Source organism: Barbus barbus (genome assembly GCF_936440315.1).
Source record: "Barbus barbus genome assembly, chromosome: 19".
Classification (NCBI taxonomy): Eukaryota; Metazoa; Chordata; class Actinopteri; order Cypriniformes; family Cyprinidae; genus Barbus; species Barbus barbus.
In genome coordinates this window covers 12,984,172-13,004,581 of record NC_136747.1, presented here as the reverse complement: position 1 = coordinate 13,004,581, position 20,410 = coordinate 12,984,172, and the positions used below count along the sequence as shown (strand labels likewise).

General features: G+C 36.3%; 1 protein-coding gene across 1 annotated transcript in view; it reads right to left on the bottom strand.

The window, feature by feature from the left end:
• Positions 1-20,410, bottom strand: part of LOC306885426 (angiopoietin-2-like) — a 30,544-nt gene that overhangs the window by 5,623 nt on the left and 4,511 nt on the right. The window contains exons 2-7 of the mRNA XM_079441925.1: positions 12,835-12,981; positions 11,136-11,257; positions 7,614-7,846; positions 6,888-7,012; positions 4,325-4,426; positions 2,359-2,525 (exon numbers count right to left, since the gene is read on the bottom strand). Coding sequence (XP_079298051.1) covers positions 2,359-2,525; positions 4,325-4,426; positions 6,888-7,012; positions 7,614-7,846; positions 11,136-11,257; positions 12,835-12,981 — 896 coding nt within the window. The remainder of the gene's footprint in view (positions 1-2,358; positions 2,526-4,324; positions 4,427-6,887; positions 7,013-7,613; positions 7,847-11,135; positions 11,258-12,834; positions 12,982-20,410) is intronic.

The following is a 20,410-nucleotide window of genomic DNA, read 5'->3' as shown; positions in this document are numbered from 1 at the left end:
TATATTATTATTATTATAATTTTTATTGTTGATGTTTTTGTTGTTGTTGTTGCTTCACAAAAATTCTCCCAGACCCCTATAGCACCCTTATGGTCTGCTGGGGATGTAACCCCCTGAAAATCAATACTTGTACAATAAATATTTGCATAAACTTTCCTATCATGCAGTCTTAGTCCTAAATCTACCCCTAAAATCTCTATGGTCTAATCTATGGCTAAAAGTGTGCCAGGAAGCTTTGTTAATACCACCTTCTCTTTTTTGCCACTTCTTGTATGTCGAGTTCTAGCATTAGCTTGCTTAATCAGCCCTGACACATATCCTGTTTTAGATAAATTAACTTAAATACTATACACAAAGGATCATTTTAACGTACACTGTTTTTTTATTTTATTTTTACATAATCAGGTGAAAGCGTCTACATCTATTGCATCCACTGTTAACCCCAGTAATTGGACCGGCTGCGAGCCTGTATAAGATATTCCTAAGTGATTTATCATTTCCTCTTTCTTATTTCGCAAAGCTCTAAGACTCATTAATGTGTATTCCAAAGATATTCAGCCTCCATTATCCACAATCCATTGTTGATGATGTCTCACCAGGAAGAATTGCGAACACACTGTGCCAGAGAAAGGACCACACAGCTAGGAACTGCAGGAGATTGTGTTGGCATGAAAACATTTTTGCACCATAGGTTGCTTGGCTGGTTAATCTCAAACGGGCCCAACACCCTCGAGACCATGCCAGGATTCTCAGCCCGCTAATAAAATGGACACTTACCATATGAGGTAAACTAGAAAACAAAAAGGGTGGGATTTGGCAAGTGTTTGTTCAGCAATTTCTCTACCTGTTTACACGCACACAAACACGCATTGACTTTCCCATCTAATACCACTGCTACAACACACTCCCATTCTATAGCTGTATTCCAAATCATTTATTTTGAGTTCAATTTAATATTTCTGGTTCTGGTTCATTCACTGTATAAGTATGCCCACAAGCAATGCTGCATGTTTAATTGCATCCCTTAAGAGACATGTGAGATTTGTTTAACTCGGCAGTTTTCTGGCAAAGCCTCATGCTTGAAATCGTTTGCCCTGTTTCTCTTTTGTAGGCAGATCTGCTCCTGGGATCGGCAGACCAGAAGCAATAATGATGCTGGGAGAAATGCTGGTTTACCCTAAATGTAGCTCATCATTTTGACTTGTGGACATAATCACACACGTGTCTCTTATCCCAGGAAAATGACAAAGACAAACCAAAAAAAGAAATCAAATGTGTCAATAACATGCTGAAAATGTGATTCACGTTGCAAATCTGAATGCAAATCAAGTCTTAATCAGATTCTGAACTCTGAACAATTAGATACTGAACATATTCTACTTAAAAGACACACAATGTATAAAAAATAAACAGCATTACTCCCTCCAGTTCAGTTCAGTCTGGCTTTGACTAGACTGTGATGGCTGTGATGAAAAACACGGCTGTGATGAAAAACCCCAAATACTGGAGATTTTATCTTCTGCTAATTTGTTTTTCCAGTCACTTGTAACCACATAGGCGTCATTTACAATTGAGACTGGTAGGATGTGTCCGCCATGGCCGATTTTATCCCCAGTACTTTATGAAATAGCTCACGTCTGAGATGCTAATACGTAGGAAGCATCTTCAAATGCTGAGCAGGAGTTTTCAATTTGTGAAAGGGTTTTATAATGAGTCTGGTGCTGGAATTCATCATTTTTAATGTTTTGTTGAGTGATTGTTGCAGTTGCGATCAGTGGAGGAAAGCATTTGGCGGGAATGAACTCTACCACACATTGCTCTGCCACCTCCATTTCACTTTCCACTGCTTGTTATGCGTTCCAGTTAAATCACAAAACAAAATGCAACCAAATGTTTTTCTGTTGCTGATTTTGGTTTACTCAAATGAAAGGTTATATTAGGGAACCCCTCATACTAAAAGCAAAAACACTGCCATTAGACCAATCACATCTGGGCCCAAGTTAATTTGAAATAAACAGAAATGGTTGGAAAAATGACTGGTCCCTCAAATAACTGTGCAAAAACAGCCACTCAATGTGCTTTTGAAATTGTTTAAAAAGATTTTTAAGTAGTTTTTTTTGTTATAGGAAAAGCCCATAGATCAGATCAATACATCACTGAGACTATTTATCAAAGTAAAAATAAAACATTATATTATTTGCACATAACCTAATTATATAAACATTCATGAGATAAGCATTTTCAATTGCAAACCTTCACTGTGCACCCCCCAAATTGTTTCCACAACTTTTGTAAGCAAAGTGACACACATTTGTATGCATCACAACATCTAGAGTCAAGAGAACAAGGAACATTTACCTGTATTTCTTCTCCTCTCCATCAATGTAGAAATGGTCATATTGAGAATAAGCCTGCTGTCCCTCGGCATCTTTGAGGTGAATCTGGAGAGTGTAGTCTTTTGATGTTGTAAGCAGGTGGATGGCATCATTTCCTAACCAGTGTTCTCCTGATGGATCTCCAAATCCCTACGTCATATGTGAAGAAAAGACAAAAGTTGCTTTATCTGCTTGACATACATCTCATTTTAACAATCTCCGACAAACAACCTGAAGTCATTCCTTTCCAGTGGAGAGTATACACTAAACAAATTTACTAAGAAACTATTTTTACTCAAATTGCTGGTAAATTTTACTAAATGTTTAAGTACAAAGAATTAAATTATATTTTCTTTTAAAATGTACTCAATTTCTTTGTTTTGTTTAACTTTGTAAAATCATTATTTACACTGAACGGGAGGTGTGTAGTTCATATTTGTGAATGCATCATTTTTAGATTCAGCTATAAGCTTTGAGTGCAATGAAATACTCAAATTTTTGCGGCTAGACTGTATGTGACTGCCAGATAGAATGTGATGTATTATTATAACCAAAACTAAGAGCGTGAGGTAAATTACCAGTATTTATGTATTCTGTAAAACAGACAGCTATGGATAATTATGTCTGAAATGATTATTTTATAAATATTACATAATTGTTTACACTGATAGCAGAAAGACACTTCAGAAGAACAATCCTGGAGTTCCTTTTCACATACTAGTAAACATTTCACAAGATCTGGACCAGCAAATGAGACGGCACTTTTGAACACTGTGAGATGTGGTAGTGCAGTTGGGCATTCAAATGCTTCAATGAACACGTTATCAACAATCTACAGGGGCTCCCCACTCCCACGCTCCATCTGGGGCCAAATATTTATCATTCACTTGTAAAAACATTTTTCTTGGAAAACAACAAGGAAACGAGAAAACAAAACTTGTGCAGTTCTGACGCACTCCCAAAACAGCCATAGCAATTTGTCTGTTGAAGTGGCCCAGGTGAGATGAATTACCACTGTTTTTGCATTTAAAACTCAATAGTTCCCAAACAAATCAACTCTCCAGGGAGTTGTTACTTTTACAGGTAGAAAACACTGATTTTAAAGTGAGCATTACTAACAATATGCGCTCTCCTCATATTCTATAACTTGTTTTAAATAATGGACGCAGTGCGTGAATCATGACATCCTACTTAAATTCTAATGTATTTTCTTATCTTTACTCTTCAAATGACCCTGTGACCGAATTAATATATACTCATCCTCCCAGATAGGGAGAGAATGCAGGTGTAACAACATAGGGAGACATGGGAATGCAGAGATGGCCAATCAGAATTCTCTTCCTTAAAGAAAGGTCAATGGGGTCACCAACGCATCAGTATTCTATGGCTAAACACGTCAAGACACCACACATGAGTTAGACTTTCTCCATCAGTTTTAAATGTTAGGCGTCTCAGATTAATGGTAGAAGAAGTGTGCATAAATCAAGAAATCTCAATAAAGGATAGACAGGCCCACATGTAAATTATACAGTATGTCTTCATTAAAGGAGTGATCATACTTCATTGTCTAAAGCAAAATCAAGAAAAAATAATTTTAAGCATTCTTTAATGATGGCACAAAATCAAATTCCTTCAGCTAGGTACTTTACAATGTTCACCTTGTCAGATATGATGTATGGCGATATGTGCATTTTTCCAAAACATGACTGATATTGTGGAATTTACCAGATGGGTTTTTTATTTCAATATTTCTCAAGATATCAGATATATGAAGACCTGCTCAATGCAGATGTCTGGGATAAAACAAATGATCAGAGATCGAAAATTGCATTTAAGAGAATTAGAAGCCAAACTGTGGAAAGTTACCACACTTGCTCCTAAAGCTATAGCTTACGTATACAGTTAAATGTGGAAAATGCTCTAATTGGCATTGGACAAGTTGTTCCTACCCGTCTGTAATCATTCCAGCCACGGTTAAAATCGACCGATCCATCATAGCGATGCTGAAAGACAGTCCAGCCTCCGCCTTTAGTTTTCATGTCACAGAATACCTGGTCAGAAACAACCATACAGAAACACATACATGCAATATAAATATATCTTGTCATGTTATACTTTTAACGACAGAGAGTGAGAGATAACACTTGTAGGAGCTACCTATGGAAGTAAATGAAACATTCCTTTTCTTTACAGATAATATTTTGACAAAACTATTTGATTAAAACAAATGCTGTGAGACTCTTTGCAGGAGCTATATTTTAAGTTAATTTTCCATAATTTCATTATTACAGTAATATTTTAGTCCCTATATTTTACTCTCACACTATTCAGAAAATAAGTGGCAGTTTTGATATTTGACTGCTCAAAGTACTGTAATTTCCCAGGATATGCCACAAAGCACATATGTCAACTCATGATGTTTTGAATAAGGACCTTTCTTATCTCTGTGGGTTACACTGACAAAATAAACTGATAACTGAAATTGTAGAACTTTAAGAGTCATCACAAAATTAACAAAACAACAAAAACTGGGGCCCACAATCCTTTTGGAATGCATACGGGGACGACACTGCTTCACAAACCACCACATTTGGACCTCCGATGCAGGACATTCTGTTCCTGTCCACAGTGAGATGGTAGGTCTTCAGGCTATATGAGTACTCTGCTGGGTTTGTATTTAGCTTTAGAATTTGGTTAACCACTGTGCAATAAACTTGCCGATGATGAATTGTACCAATTTTAACCATACAGTACAAACAAAGTCTCATGTAGACATTTTTGGGACATGAGCACACTGGTCTCGATGAAGATGAAACACTTGAACATACACTCAGTGCTTTTTTGCGATCCCACTGAACCTTTTACTTACCATTGATTTGGTATTGAAGACAAAACAACTTAATAATTTACAGTTTTGTGGCAAAAACAGCAAATTAGTATGAGCTACGGGACGCAAAATAAAATAATAAAAGGCCAACTCATTGAATTCCATCATCCAAATCCATCAAAACTAATTAAAGCCAATCCCGTAAAGGATTTTATTCTGAAATATTAAATATTTCTAGCCTGTGGGTGTCAAGTGAAAACATTCCAAGTAAATATCCTCTGTATGATTTTTCTCCAATTTTCCCAGCTGTTTTTGAGAAGAATTAAGATTAAGGAGAAGGCAAAAAGCAATAAGTTTTTCTTGGCAAAAACAAAAAGTGGGATAACGTACATTTTCATCCCTTGGTGGGACCAGCTAATTTAGCAACACATGAGACTGTCCATCATGAAACTTTAAAGGGCTTATCAGGGTTTAAAGACAAAGCACTTGCATTAATAACATCTGTAGAGAGGTTGCTTTTAGGGGAGTATGAACTGATTTCATTCTTATTCGGTACAACATATTCTTCTATTTGCATAACAGATGTAAGGGAGTCTTTTCTTCTAAAACTTTTTATTTACTAAAACGTCTCTTCCTAAAACCATTTGTTATCAATAAACTTCAATCAGCACTGATCAATGTCCCTCATAAGTATGTTGATTTGTATCATTATGCAAACAAAGTGAGGTTGAAAAAAGGAGCAATTTGAACTCTAAATGAAAAGAGCCACCCAGTGTGCTTCTCTAAGGGGTGGCACAGAATGAAAGGGTGGTGATACTACATATACCAGCTCGCTCTCACTTGCTGCATTAAACCCTGTGTTGGCAGGAAACTCCCGAATCTTTGCCAAACACCTGGCTCCTATGCCCACAGGAAATGGAGGGGAAGACGAATGAGTGCACAGGAAAATAATGAATAAAAAAACTATTTTAGCCACATTTTTAAAATGTTCATCGCCCCAAGAGCCTACCAGAAATTAGATTTTGAAATTAGACTCTGGAAGTCAAAGGCAAAACACAAACCTTTAGAGGTTTTCTTGTGGTTCAGTAGGGCAAGATTTTGAAATAAATGCAGGCGCATATTCACAGTTAGATGCACCGAGAATTGGCTTGAAGGAAATGTTTCTCTGACTTCTTGATTTGGTTTTCTGATCCACATGACATTTTCATCTTAGCCTTTTTCCAAAGACGTACTTAAGTTTATTTTTTGCAGCATATTAAAACATTTTGTCCTTCCAGATTATAATTTAGTCCTCAAAAACAACACAAAGAACTAAATGTCAGGAGAGCTCAGTTTCTTCAGTAATCAAGATACATGCCAAGATTCATGCTTTACAAAAATGTTTTTTTTTTTTTTGTATGCAATATGTTTGTTTTTTTTAATCACATATAAATAGAATTTGGTCACACTTTACTTTAAGATCCAATTCCCGCTATTAACAAACCATTAACTACAACTGGTAGAATTAGGGATGTAGAATATGGAATGCAGAATGTGTGCTTTATAAGTACTAATACACAGCCAATATGTTAATAATAGGCATACTAATAAGCAACTAGTTAATAGTGAGAATTCGTCCCTACACTAAAGTGTTAACCTGGAACTCCATATAAGTGATACTTAAAAAATGGTTACAAACTACAAACCTTAGTTTTCTGGGTGGAGTTAGGAAGATGAATGCTGTATATCCCACTTTCTGTAACTCCAGATTTGAATATCTCAGCACAGTCTCTGAACTTCAACATTTCCTTTTCAACTGGAGTGGAAATATCTGGAAATACACAGGACATTATTAGGTTTGAGAAAAAGGGTCCCACTTTATATTAGGTGGCCTTAACTAATGTGTACTTACATTTAAAATAATCATTTGTTACAATGCACTTATTGCGTACATACATGCTTTTACATTGTACTAATATTTTTAAAAATACCTATATGCAATTACATCTGTAATTCATTTCTGTAATTACATTTATAATTACACTGTTGATCCATACCTTACACCTTAACCCACCCTTAAACCTACCCATACCACCAAACCTGTCCCTAACCGTATCCCACCTCAATAGCAGTAAAAGTGTTTTGCAATACAATATGACCACAATAAGTACATTGCACTTATATTTTTGATGCAAGTACATAGTAATTAAGGCCACCTAATATAAAGTGTGACCAGAAAAAATAAATAAAAGTATACCCAGGTCCTATTTTGATTGGTTTAATCGATATTGATTTACACCACAATCTTGGAAAATTGCTTGACAGACCACTTCTGGGAATTTAAGCAGTTGCCCAGTTTAGAGAGACTCGTTTGTTCCCACTGAGCTGGTCGTGTGCAGCTTAGCCTTTGATAATGTGAATTTGGCACTAACCGTTACAGTGAGTGACCATAGCCAGTAGCTGCTGCACTGTGTCAGTGAGTGTGGCCTGCTGTCGTTGGAGCAGTGTTCTGTTACGAGTGGAGCTGGCCAGTTCTCCCTCCAGCAGGCTGACCAGGTGATTCTGTCTGTCCAGCAGCTCCAACAGATGCTGTTTCTCCTGCTGGATGGCCTGAAGCTCTCTGCTGTGCCTGGCCTCCATGTCACCAAAACGCTGTTCCAGATAGCTGAGAAGAACAGGCTGGTTCATATTTGGTCTTGCTATTTGCATATTACAAGCTCAACATTTTTAGAAAACTATTTATACATTTCTGATATAACAACAGCAGCACTAAGATTTTTCACTGTTTGTAAAACAGCACTTGTCTGTTTTCCAGATAGACTGTTGTGGGAATTTTGTCTGGAGGATACATCAATACACCTGACACCTTGGCCACACCACATTTTTGCTTACGCTTTGATTTGAATGGAAACAGCGCATCCAGTATGTGGCTGACACACAAGGGCGTACAGCGGATATTCTCCAAAATGGTGCTACGCTGAACCAGAGGAGACGAATTGTTGAATAAAGTCGTTGTTTTGTTTTCTTTGCGCAGAAAAAGTGTTCTTGTCGCTTCATTAAATTCAGATTGAACCACTGATGGCAGATGGACTATTCTGACAATGCTTTTCATACTTTGATGGACCTTGACAGTGTTATTTACTATGCAGTCAATGGGACAGTCAGAAGCCTCCCGGTTTTCATCCAAAATATTTTAAATCGCGTTCCGAAGACGAATAAAGCTTTTATGGGTTTGGAATGACATGGGGGTAAGTGATTAACGACAACATTTTCATTTTGGGGTGGAGTATCCCTTTAATTACACTACACACTTTGTTACTATATAGAACATACTTTGCTAACCTACTCAGACAGTAAGCACCAACTGATTAATTCAGAAGTTAAACCACTTTAGTGAATCACAGTACTTCACTCAATTCATTCAACATTGATTCATTCAGTGAGTTTCTCAATATTAACTTCTTGCTTGTTGACCTTAAGTATTCAATTGTTTCACCAAATGAACACTAAACTGCATAACATAATTAAACTGTTGCACCAAGGGGTTATTCAGAGTGATCTCATTCTCATGTTTCCTTTAGATGCTGTAACATATCATATCAACATTTAAAATGTATCAGCATTTAAATGTAAATAGTGTGCACAACTTTAGAGATGCATAAATCTTTATGAACCTTTTGAAGAGCAGCCAGACATTACATTTTTGTAACCTTTTTCACAAGTGATCGAGTTCAGTCAAAGTCCCTATGGTTCAAAATAGTAAGAAGACGATTGAATAATTTTACTGGCTTGATCTCATTCAGCAAAATGAATTCACTTTTATTCAAATCACTTTGTTCATTTCTTTCATTTGAGTAGAGTTAAATTAAATTACTATGGCTAATTTTCAATAGCTAAGTTCCCTGAACACATTCAAATATGATACCCTAGTGATATTCTCATTTACAAGTAAATGATGAAAGACTTTTTTAATAGCAAATTTATTAATAATAGAATTATGTTTTACCATTTTATATTATTTCAGCAGGCATGTGGACGGGAAGCACATAAATTGTGCCTTTAGACACAGTTTTGTCATATAAAATCCTAATTTTTAATACTTCACTCTGACTGTGAATGTTTGTTGGTTCACGTGGGCTCTCAGCACAGATGACACCCTTGAACAAGCCTCTCAGATTCCACATCACACACCTCTGTGAGCCTGAGAGGCTGGTAGACCTGTAAACACCTGGATACCGCTGCCATTCACAGATGGTGTTGTTGCCTAGGCTTCTCTATCAAAATCAACACTCTGACAGGCTGTGTGAGCTGGCACCGTACCAAGCCCCAAATAAAGACAATAAATCCCACAGGCCTGATCTTTATGAGTCCGACTAATGACTTTGCAGCAGTTTTTTATTGAAACGATCCACCCACACAGACTGAACAAGCTACTTTCAGCTAGTTGAAAGAATCATTCCTTAAATCTCTCTTTGCTTGGTGTCTCTGCTCTTCCAACATGCATCCTTTCAAAGAGCTCTGCACTTGAGTACACCTTGTCATGTTGTCTGAAAATACACTAAATTGTTTTTAAGTTATCTACATTTGTGGACATTAAATATTGCTGTTGTTAAGCTGCAGCTTTATTGTAAAGCAGCTTGTCTCAAAATAAAATCCAACGATATTTCACTCCTGAATAGATTATCTTTCTGTCCCAGTTTCCACAAAAAACTTGCATATTTTAATTTGGGTTAGCAGAAAGATGCATAATTACTGAGCCATTCTTCCCTAAAGACCAACAGTGAAAGATGAAAATGCATTTCCTTTATTACTGGCTCTTGACAGCCGGTTTACTGTAACAGAATGCTGTTTTTTGTGTCAAAGGTGCTTGCTGCTCTGCAACATCATTGTTTATTAGAATGCAATTATAAAGTCATAAAAGAGATGTGAAACAGATGATGCTTGTTTTAGAACTTATTTTCAGTATATAAAATAGTAAACACCTGGAATAAACAGGAAGATGAGATGATTTTGAGCCTGTTTACAGCTGATATTAAAGGGATAGTTCAGCTAAAAATGAAAATTCTGTCATTGTTTACTCACCCTCATGATGTTTCACAACCTGTATAATTGTCTTTCTTTTGTAGCACAAAAAAGGAGATATTTTGAGGAATGTTGGTAACCAATCATTTTGTTTCCCATTGACTTCCACTGTATGGGCAAAAAATACAATGGAATCAATGGGAACTGAAACGTCTTGCTTACCAACATTCTTCTACCAACAGAAAGAATGCACACAGGTTTGGAATGACATGAGGATATTTAAATGGTGACAGTGCTCTTTAAACATGAACTCACTCTTTTCAAAACACAAATGAAGATATTTTTAAAGAAACCTAAGAGAATCCTGTCCCCCCATTGAAAGTCCATTCTACCAAGATACCATCTTTTAAATGCATATAAACATTGATCAAAGTACATACATAGAGCATATCAGATACTGTAAAGAACAGCTCAAATGCACTTTCTTGATGCACAAGAACAAACTTTATTGGTTCTTGCACATCAAGCAAGTATGTTTTAGTTTCTGTTTACTGTATTTGATATGCTCCATGTATGTACTTTGATCAGTGTTTAATAATAGAGTTACATAAAGGAGGACATAGGGTCCAGTGGATTTTGTTTCATTTAAAAAAAATACATATAACAAGAAAGCTGTAAAGAGGCTTTGATTTAATTAATATTCACAGGTATTTTTGTGTGATGTGTAGTTCTAGGACAGACACATTTTCATCTTTTTGAACAAACTTTTATGTATGAACAACTTTAGAGGTATAATATCACAGGTCTTTTGCATCTTGCAACCCGTTTGCCTTTGTATCCTGAGTCAAAAATACACATTGTAACAACTGTAGAGACAGCGTTCACATACAGGAAGGTGTGACTAAGACGCTGCACATTTCCAGACGACTCACCTGTTTTTGTCATTGAGGCGGAAGACCTCCTGGGTTTGCTCTAAGAGCTGCTTCTCCAGCCGGTTGGTGCTCAGAGAGTATTCCAGCAGCTGGATCTCCAGACGACTGGTTTGGTTCAGCACCTGCAAACAGGCCCACATGACAGACAAGCGGAAAGAGAGATTACCTTTAAAATATTCAAAGACATGGGAGAATGATGGCGCTTTTCTTGTCCAACTACTATGGTTTTCATCTCTGCTTGAATGCAAATGTACAAGATTTCACTTTTTTCCAAGAAAACGCTGTAGTTAAATGTTGAAGGTAGTACCAGATGTTCCCCTGCAACATTAGGTTTGCCAACTTTATCTGAGAACAATGTTTGAAGTAGCATTGCTGGAATCAAAAACAGTATGTTAATGAGCTTTAATCAGGGTTAAAGCAATAGTTCACCCAAAAATGTAAATTCTGTCATTACCTTTATGTTGTTCCAAATCCAAATTGCTTTATTTCTTCCACAGAGCACAAGAAGGAATAATCCATAGACTGTGCTGGTCACACGTTTCCATTCAATTACAATAAAGCTTCAAGCTTCAAAGAGGATGCAAATGCACCTTAAAAATGTCATTTTAAAAAAACCATTAGTCTCATGCACTATGTTCCAAACAATATGATAGTTGTGTGTTAGGAACTTTGAAATTTTCATGTATTTACTAGCAAACTTTCCCTTAAATAAACTGAAAACCATTGTGACCAAATCTTTTGATTTACTGAAACGATTCAACTCGAAAGAATGTTCACAATTTGGACAGGTCCTATTCATTGTAGCTGCATAAAAAGACTTCAAAATATCTCCTTTTGTGCACCACAGAAGAACGAAAGTTATGGATTTGGAGCGACATGAGGGTTAGAAAATAATGACAGATAGTTCATTTCTGGATTAACTGTTTCTTTAAGTTTGTGAAGCCATAATCAAGTGATCCAAACACTCCAAAAGTCGCACATAGATCAGCAGTGATTATCCCATCATGCCTGTTTCTTCAAACAGCTACATGTTTTTTCAAGCAGCTCAAATACAGCTGTAAGCCCTGACAAAAGCAGCCCAATATTTTTTCAGGCTGCACTATGATGTTCAATGAACTGCTGACGGTGAAAAAAATGAAGGCAAAACATAGCAGTATGAAACAATCACTCTTTGAGAGGATAAACACTATGGCTGTTTTAGTTGGTCTCTCTGATTCTTTTCCAACACTACTCTACATGGCCACTTAACCCTGTGATGAATTCTTTTGGCGATGAATTCAGATGAGTGAAAAACCACATGCACACGCACATTCACACACACACACACACACACACACACACTATCCAAAATGGGCAGCAGTGCTTTGAGTGTCAAATGTGATACACTGAGGCCTAATTTTGTGAACTCACTTACTGCACAAGATTAAAAATTCTCAGTCATTGAGCTCCAAGAATTTAATTCGATTGTGAGCCAATGCAAATTATTGGGCAGCTTGTTTATTATAATAGAGAATTTTGGACAAATGATGACATGAGAAGTGCTCACTTTTCATGGCTGCTTGTCTTCATAATATGGTTTAAGAAATTAGAGAAAAAGCGTTTCACAGCAAAGACAAACAGAAGCTGCAGTTAGAGAAGAGGTGCTTTTTTTTGGTTGTCTGGAATCTGGATGCAGTCAGTCTCATTTGATCAGCCTCACCTGTGTCTCTACATCTGTCAGTTTGCGTGTGTTTTCTGCTGATTGGCTTAGAAGATTGGTCCCAATCTCCAGCATGGTGGCTGTCTGAGTGTGAATGACATTCCGCTCCATCTCTGATCGCAAGTTCTCCTGTATATAGCTCTCCAGCTGTAAACATGACACAACACACTTAAACAAACATACACCAACATCTCCAGCTACTAAGCTTGTTAGCGTCACAAGAGAACATAAGCTTGCATAGGCAGTATTAAAGCATGCTAACTTAAAAGCCTATATGTATACAGTTGCAATCAAAAATTATTGCAACTGTATGCAATAACATACAGTTGCAATATTATTACAGAGACTGTAAGACTGTTATATTATTACAGAGACTGTACAGTTGCAATATTATTACAAAGACTGTAATAATTTACATGGGAAAGGAATGGGAATGGCCCAAGTATGGGAATGGGCCAAGGTGAAGCTTGAAAGCAGTTATTAGAGGCATCGTTTATTGGAGGTTATAAAAAATAAAAAAATCTCTACAAAATGTAACTTTGGGGGTTAAGTAATTTTGTACATTAATGTTTAGAGCCAAATTAAATTTTGTGTCATTACGTTATTACAATCTCTTAAATGTGTATTAAAAAACTATAGGGCTGCACATAAGTGGGGCCAAAATAAAAAATGCATTGTTGGGTAAATAAGTTCAGACGCTCATTTGCGTACCGTCATGGTTGGCTGTTAATGTACAATCACCATTTTACATCAACTAACTGTGATACTGTATAAGATTTCCATTTGAACTGAAAACATAAACCTAGGCTACTGCTTGCTGCTTTCAGCGCAAATCGCAAAACTGTGACATTTCATACACTAATGCACTTCATTCGGCAGCACATGCAGTCAACCCGCCAAAATAAAAGCTTTCTGATTTTATGTTTGTAAATTATGTTAATGAATTAATGAATTAATTAATTAATAAGAGTATACATTAGCATTGTATTATTAAGTGTACAATACAAATAATTTACTCACTTTTTATTTTATTTTAAATATAATAGTGTTATCACACTTTATTTATTATTTTGTAATTATTTTATTAAAAAACTAAATAAATAAAGTGCAATAATATTATTATTACTATAATATATATTTTTAATAGTTATAATTAATGGTTCACAATATGTTCCATGTGTGTGTGTGTGTGTGTGTGTGTGTGTGTGTGTGTGCGTGTGTGTGTGTGTGTCATATATCTATATGATATCATAGTATGATCTATATCATATTATGATCTGTGTGTAAAATATTAATCAACGTCAAGAGATGCCAAGAGCGGTAACCTACTGATCCGACAAAACTAACAAAAGAAATCTGTCGGTTGTTGTTGGCATCTGTCAGTGCAGTGTGCATTAGCCTTTACTAATAAAGTTATATAATCTTGAAAAGTTCTTGAGAAGTTTACCAATAGGCCAAAACAGCACAAAAAACAATCAATATGAAATGCATGGTTGGAAATCACAGCTGAAACAAGTACTGTACAATCAATCTTACTGACAGTGCTTGATTCCCTTCGGACAAATGGACATCAGGGCACACTGTACAATTCTAATGAGGCAATACAAATACGCCCTCATCCATCTTCAGTGTCACTGTCCGCAACCAAACACTATCCTACACTTAGGCCATGATACTGTGTGCTTCATACCATATCCACAATACATGGCATCTTTCAGCCACAACTACTGTAACACCGTGCTGAAACACTGGCGTGAGCGCCCTTGGGTAAACAATGTTTTATTCACTCAGTTTAATTCCTCATTGAATGTTATATGAGGGGAGGCAAAAATAAATAAATAAAGATCATGAACATTTATGCGAACTATAAAATCAAGGCACCAAGCATCTGAGAGTTATAAACAGATCTCAGATTGATGTGGCCTTTTCATAAAATAACAAAAGGGAAGAGAAATCTTGTCATACTTTCACTGTACCATATAATTTCAACGTTTTTCCAAGGACGATTTTTTTGCCAGTCTTTAAGTATGTGAGCTCCGCAGCAAACTAAAGAAGCATTGACAAAACCACCTTTAATCTTGCTGTTCCGCCACTTTCAATAATGAACATTCAAAGGGTTTTAATTGAGTTAAATAACGAGTCATAAAAATGGAACTGAATTAAAAAGTGGCCAAGTCCATTTGTATTTTTCCATTTCCTGGAAAATTAGATTTATTATAAAACGGGGCCAAACATGAACACTCCAGGCTCTCTGTGAAGCGTTACTGAAAACAATAGATGGGTCTACTCAAGGACAGTTGAGCAAGAATTATTTTATTGTGCAAGACTGAACTTTATTTAATATACTCACTCCTATGATGTTTCAAAACTGTATACTGTACACACAAAACGGTTTGGTAGAGAACATTCACATACATCTTTAACATACATAGTGATCACACACTGTCAAGATCCAGAAACAAACTACATAAGTAGTTTTGACATTATGAAAGTTGGTTTTGAAACACGTGAATCAATGCTGTTTGCTGTTACTGTAGCTTTAAAGCCATGGAATTATCATTTTATAGAAATAAAAAAAAAATGCATTCAGGTTTGGAAAATGATAACCTTTCATGTTGGGTTTGAAGTAAGTCTTTAAAGGAATAGGTACCCAAATTAAAATTTGCTAAAAAATAAATAAAAAAATGACCCACCCTCAGGCCATCCAAGATGTAGATGAGTTTGTTTCTTCATTAGAACAGATTTTGGGGTGAACTATTCTTTTATTTCACTTTTTCCTCTGGTTTTCCATCTCATCATCTGTCTGTCTCTCAATCTTTTAGTTTTCCTATCTTTTTTTAGCAGGACATGTCAGTGCATCTTGGCTGCTTTAAAGTGAGAGACAAAGGCTGCATAAGCAAGCAGAGGATCTGTCGTAGAAGATTATTTTGGATTAGAACGCTTTGTTAAGAACGGATGTTGGGAAGCCAAGAAACTGCAACTGCCTGTATATTTCACATCAAGATGTGTTCTTCCCGGGAAGAAAGGTGATTTTTTTCACCTCTAAAACAAAAAATATAAAGGCTTTTTGGTTTGTTGTGCCAGTACTATGACACAATAAGCTTGTTGTGATTTTCTTGTTTGCTGTTCTCTTGTCTGAATAGTGTCTGGATAAATATTTTGGGGCAAGAGGATTTGTGTTAATTGCTACGTTCATAAAAGGTTTGTTTAGTTTTACACCCATGTATGAATCACATTCTATACTCAAGAAATTTGTTGCATCTGATTGTGTGTGGAACACACACACACACACACATCAGCATCCAAAATGGATCTGTAAGATATACAGTATATTATTTATATATTAATACTTTTTTCAGCAAGGGCAATTATTCAAAAGTGACAGTAAAGGTGTTTGTAATGATAAAAAAGGTTTCTATTTAAAATAATAAGTTGTTCTTTAAAACTCTCTATTCATTAAATTCATGAACTGTTTTTAACACTTTTAATAAAAGAAATTCTTGAACACCAAATCAGCACATTAGAATGATTTCTGAAGGGTCATGACACTGAAGACTGGAGTAACAGCTGCTGATAATTCATCTTTGCCATCACAAAAATAAATTACATTTATATAAAATGGTTATTTTAAACTGTAATATTTCACTATATAGCCTAAGTGTTTTAATTGTATTTTTGATCAACTAAAGCCTATAGGTAAGCATATAGGTAAGCTTCTTTCCTAGACATCCTTTCCGACCCCAAACCAATTTTCTCTCTGTTGAATTGATTTGATTTGATTTGATTCATTTAAGTGTCTACCTTTCTGAAGCGGTAATTGCTGGTGTTCATCATTGTTTTCTACTCAGTTATATATCTTGCAGATTTTCAACTGTGATCCTAATTGAGAACACCTTTTTTTCTAGACTAGAAAACTTTGTTGGCATTAGTGGAAGTGCCTTAGCATGGTTCAAATCATACTTATCTGACCACCATCAATTCGTAGCAGTAAATGAAGAGGTATCATATCGATCACAAGTGCAATACGGAGTACCTCAAGGCTCAGTACTAGGGCCGTTACTGTTCACACTTTACATGTTACCCTTGGGAGATATTATCAGGAGACATGGTGTTAGCTTTCAATGTCATGCTGATGATACTCAGCTCTATATTTCTTCGCAGCCCAGTGAAACACACCAAATTGAGAAACTAACGGAATGCATAGTCGATATAAAAACTGGATGACGAGTAATTTCTTACTGCTAAATTCTGAAAAAACAGAAGTGTTAATTATCGGACCTAAAAACCCCACATGTAATAACCTAGAACACTATCTAACACTTGACGGCTGCTCTGTCGATTCTTCGTCATCAGTTAGGAACCTAGGTGTGCTGTTTGATAGCAATCTTTCATTTGAAAGCTATGTTTCTAGCATCTGTAAAACTGCGTTTTTCCATCTCTAAAACATATGTAAATTGCGACCTATGCTCTCAACGTCAAATGCAGAAATGCTAATTCATGCGTTCATGACCTCAAGGTTAGACTATTGTAATGCTTTATTGGGTGTGTGTTCTGCATGCTTGATCAACAAACTACAGCTGGTCCAAAATGCAGCAGTTAGAGTTCTTACTAGAACCAGGAAGTATGACCATATTAGCCCGGTTCTGTCAACACTGCACTGGCTCCCTATCAAACATTGTATAGATTTTTAAATCTTGTTAATTGCTTATAAAGCCCTGAATGGCTTAGCTCCTCAGTACCTGAGCGAGCTCTTATCACATTATAGTCCTCCACATCCGCTGCATTCTCAAAACTCTGGCCATTTGATAATACCTAGAATATCAAAATCGACTGCGGGCGGCAGATCCTTTTCCTATTTAGCACCCAAACTCTGGAACAATCTACCTAATACTGTTCAGGAGGCAAACACACTCTGTCAGTTTAAATCTAGATTAAAGACACATTTCTTTAACCTGGTTTACACATAACACACTAATACGCTTCTATTTTTCAAATCCGTTAAAGAATTGTTAGGCTGCATTAATTAGATCAACTTGAACCGGCAACACTCCCCATAACACACAATGTACTCGTTACATCGTAAGAAGAATGACATCTACTCTAATATTTGTCTGTTTCTTTCTTATTCTGTTTCTCAGTCCATGTCCGGATCAGATGGTGGATCGGCGCTGGGAGATGATGTCTCCCTGATCGTCTGCGGAGGCCGGGACACCTGGATGAGCCCCGGGGACATATCCCCAGTGAAGACCTCGACTTAAATGCAATAAAACTAAAAATAAAAATAAAAGAAAATAACTAAAAATATAATAAAATACCTAACTACATAATACTATTATTGTTAGAAATTGCAACAATATAAAATTTAAATAAAACATTTAAATTTTTTATTAAATAATAAGTAAACAATAAATAAGCAATTATCTCCTGGCCAGAGGAGAACTGGCCCCCCAACTGAGCCTGGTTTCTCCCAAGGTTTTTTGTTTCTCCATTCTGTCACAGAGGGAGTTTTGGTTCCTTGCCGCTGTCCCCTCTGGCTTGCTCAGTTAGGGACACTTCATTTCTAGTGATTATCGTCAATTTGATTTAGCAGATACTATTTAAACTAAACTGATCTAGACAATGACATCTCTGAACTCAATAATGAAATGCCTTAACTGAAAATTGAGTGTTTAATCTTATTTTTATACATTACTGACACTCTATCCTCCAATTTGATACGGTTAAGTGCTTTGACACAATCTGTATTGTTAAAAGCGCTATATAAATGACTTGACTTGACTTGACTTGAGATCTTAAATGCCCTCTAAAGAACTTAAATGAAGTACTTTTTCTCAGTAACTTTTCCTAAAGCATGTCTTGACTGTAGTTTTACCACTTTAAATTGCTTTTGAAGGCTAAAGTTTAAAAATAGCTTCCCCAACACTTGCAAAAATGTAACTCATTCTTTTACCACGTTGACTTAAAGAACCAGACTACATCTGTCATATAAATCTAATATGAATTGCAAAAAGTCCAGGAAAGATAAGCTGCAGTGCAAGCTGCTTTGATGAAGACCTAAAATTTGGAGAGGGTACTTTGTTTTGATTAAAACTTCTCATACATTTAACCTATAACAGCATAAACACCTCTTATTGACCACCCACAGGATGAATGTGACTCAACAGAAATCAGGAACTCCGACATTTAATTCGGCATGCTTGTCCCTTCGTTGGAATTTCATTGAAGAACATCCAGGATTAGCTCATGTTTTCTTTAGGGGGGTTCTCGAAGACCCTGTGGGTCAGATAATCATGTGGGAGTATGGTGTGTGATACAAATGCACCGTCTCATGTGTGGCCTCTGGCTGGAAAGTCTAGTAATACATATGCAAAGCAGATCGTCTGTGGTGTTGAAAACCCAGTACAATCCACTCAGCAGCGGGCCAGAGGTCAATGCTCGCCAATGCTCAGGAAGCTGCTGCTCCTACCGCGCACTGCACTCAATGACCGGAGAGGGAGTGGAATAAAAATTTATACAACATTTGACCCGCTGGTGAAAGCATGCATATAGGCATGTCAGGAGGGTCAGTCTGGACCGCTGTTTCTGAGATATAGTAGCCAATTCACTTTTTTCCGCACTATACCTTCAACTGTCAGTTAAATGCTTCTTATGCCAGATGTATGACCTGTAAAATGAAAAGTGAGCCAACTCATGAGTGTTTTTGTCTTTTTGTAATCCTTTGGCATGCAGGAACATTTCTGTTATGCACGTATGATACTAAGCCCACTCCTTCTCCATATTTATGGAGCAAACCAATCGGAGGGAAGAAAAATGAGACAGACTTTCCAGACGGCCCAACAGAGCAGGCCAAAGCTGGGACATGTAACATATAAACCATGTGGGGTTTTTTAAGCAAAGAACAGGCATATATTAGAAGTACTGAGTGTTTTTGAGGACCTAAATAACAGAATCTGCTATTTGTAATGTGACAAGTAATGACCTTCTCTTTGAAACATAGTGCAAATGCACAGAGATAAACTGACTCCAAACGCGCAATTGATTGGAATTACTGTAGGAAATGACTGTGCCATAATGTTATCAGACTTTAAAAGATCTTCACTGAAAAACAACATTATCTCAAACTTCCAAACAATAATCTGCAGGTTTTAACTGTTGGTATCTTTATAAACAGCAATATCCCTGTCAAACAGAATGTTTCTGAGATAAGCTTGAATTATGTTAGTCAGAAGCACACTGTAACAATATTGATCAGGAAACCTAAAAAAAAAAATGGAGAGAAGTTAAATAGACTTATCAAAGTCAATATATTGTATGATATGACAGGAATATTTTTATTCAGGCTTTGGATAAAAGGACCTACTAATAAAAGTAATTGTGGTATCAACCTGATTTCCTTCGATTACATCAGCAAAAGTTATTTTTAAGGGGTTAGATCAGGTAGAAATAGATAGACTTCTTCTTTTTACACAGCAGAATCGATGCTGCTGTTTTATGCTCTGAAAATATGACAGAGAGAAATGGATCTGGCTTTTAATGGAGGCCAAATCCATGTTTTAAAACTGAAACTGAAAAACTG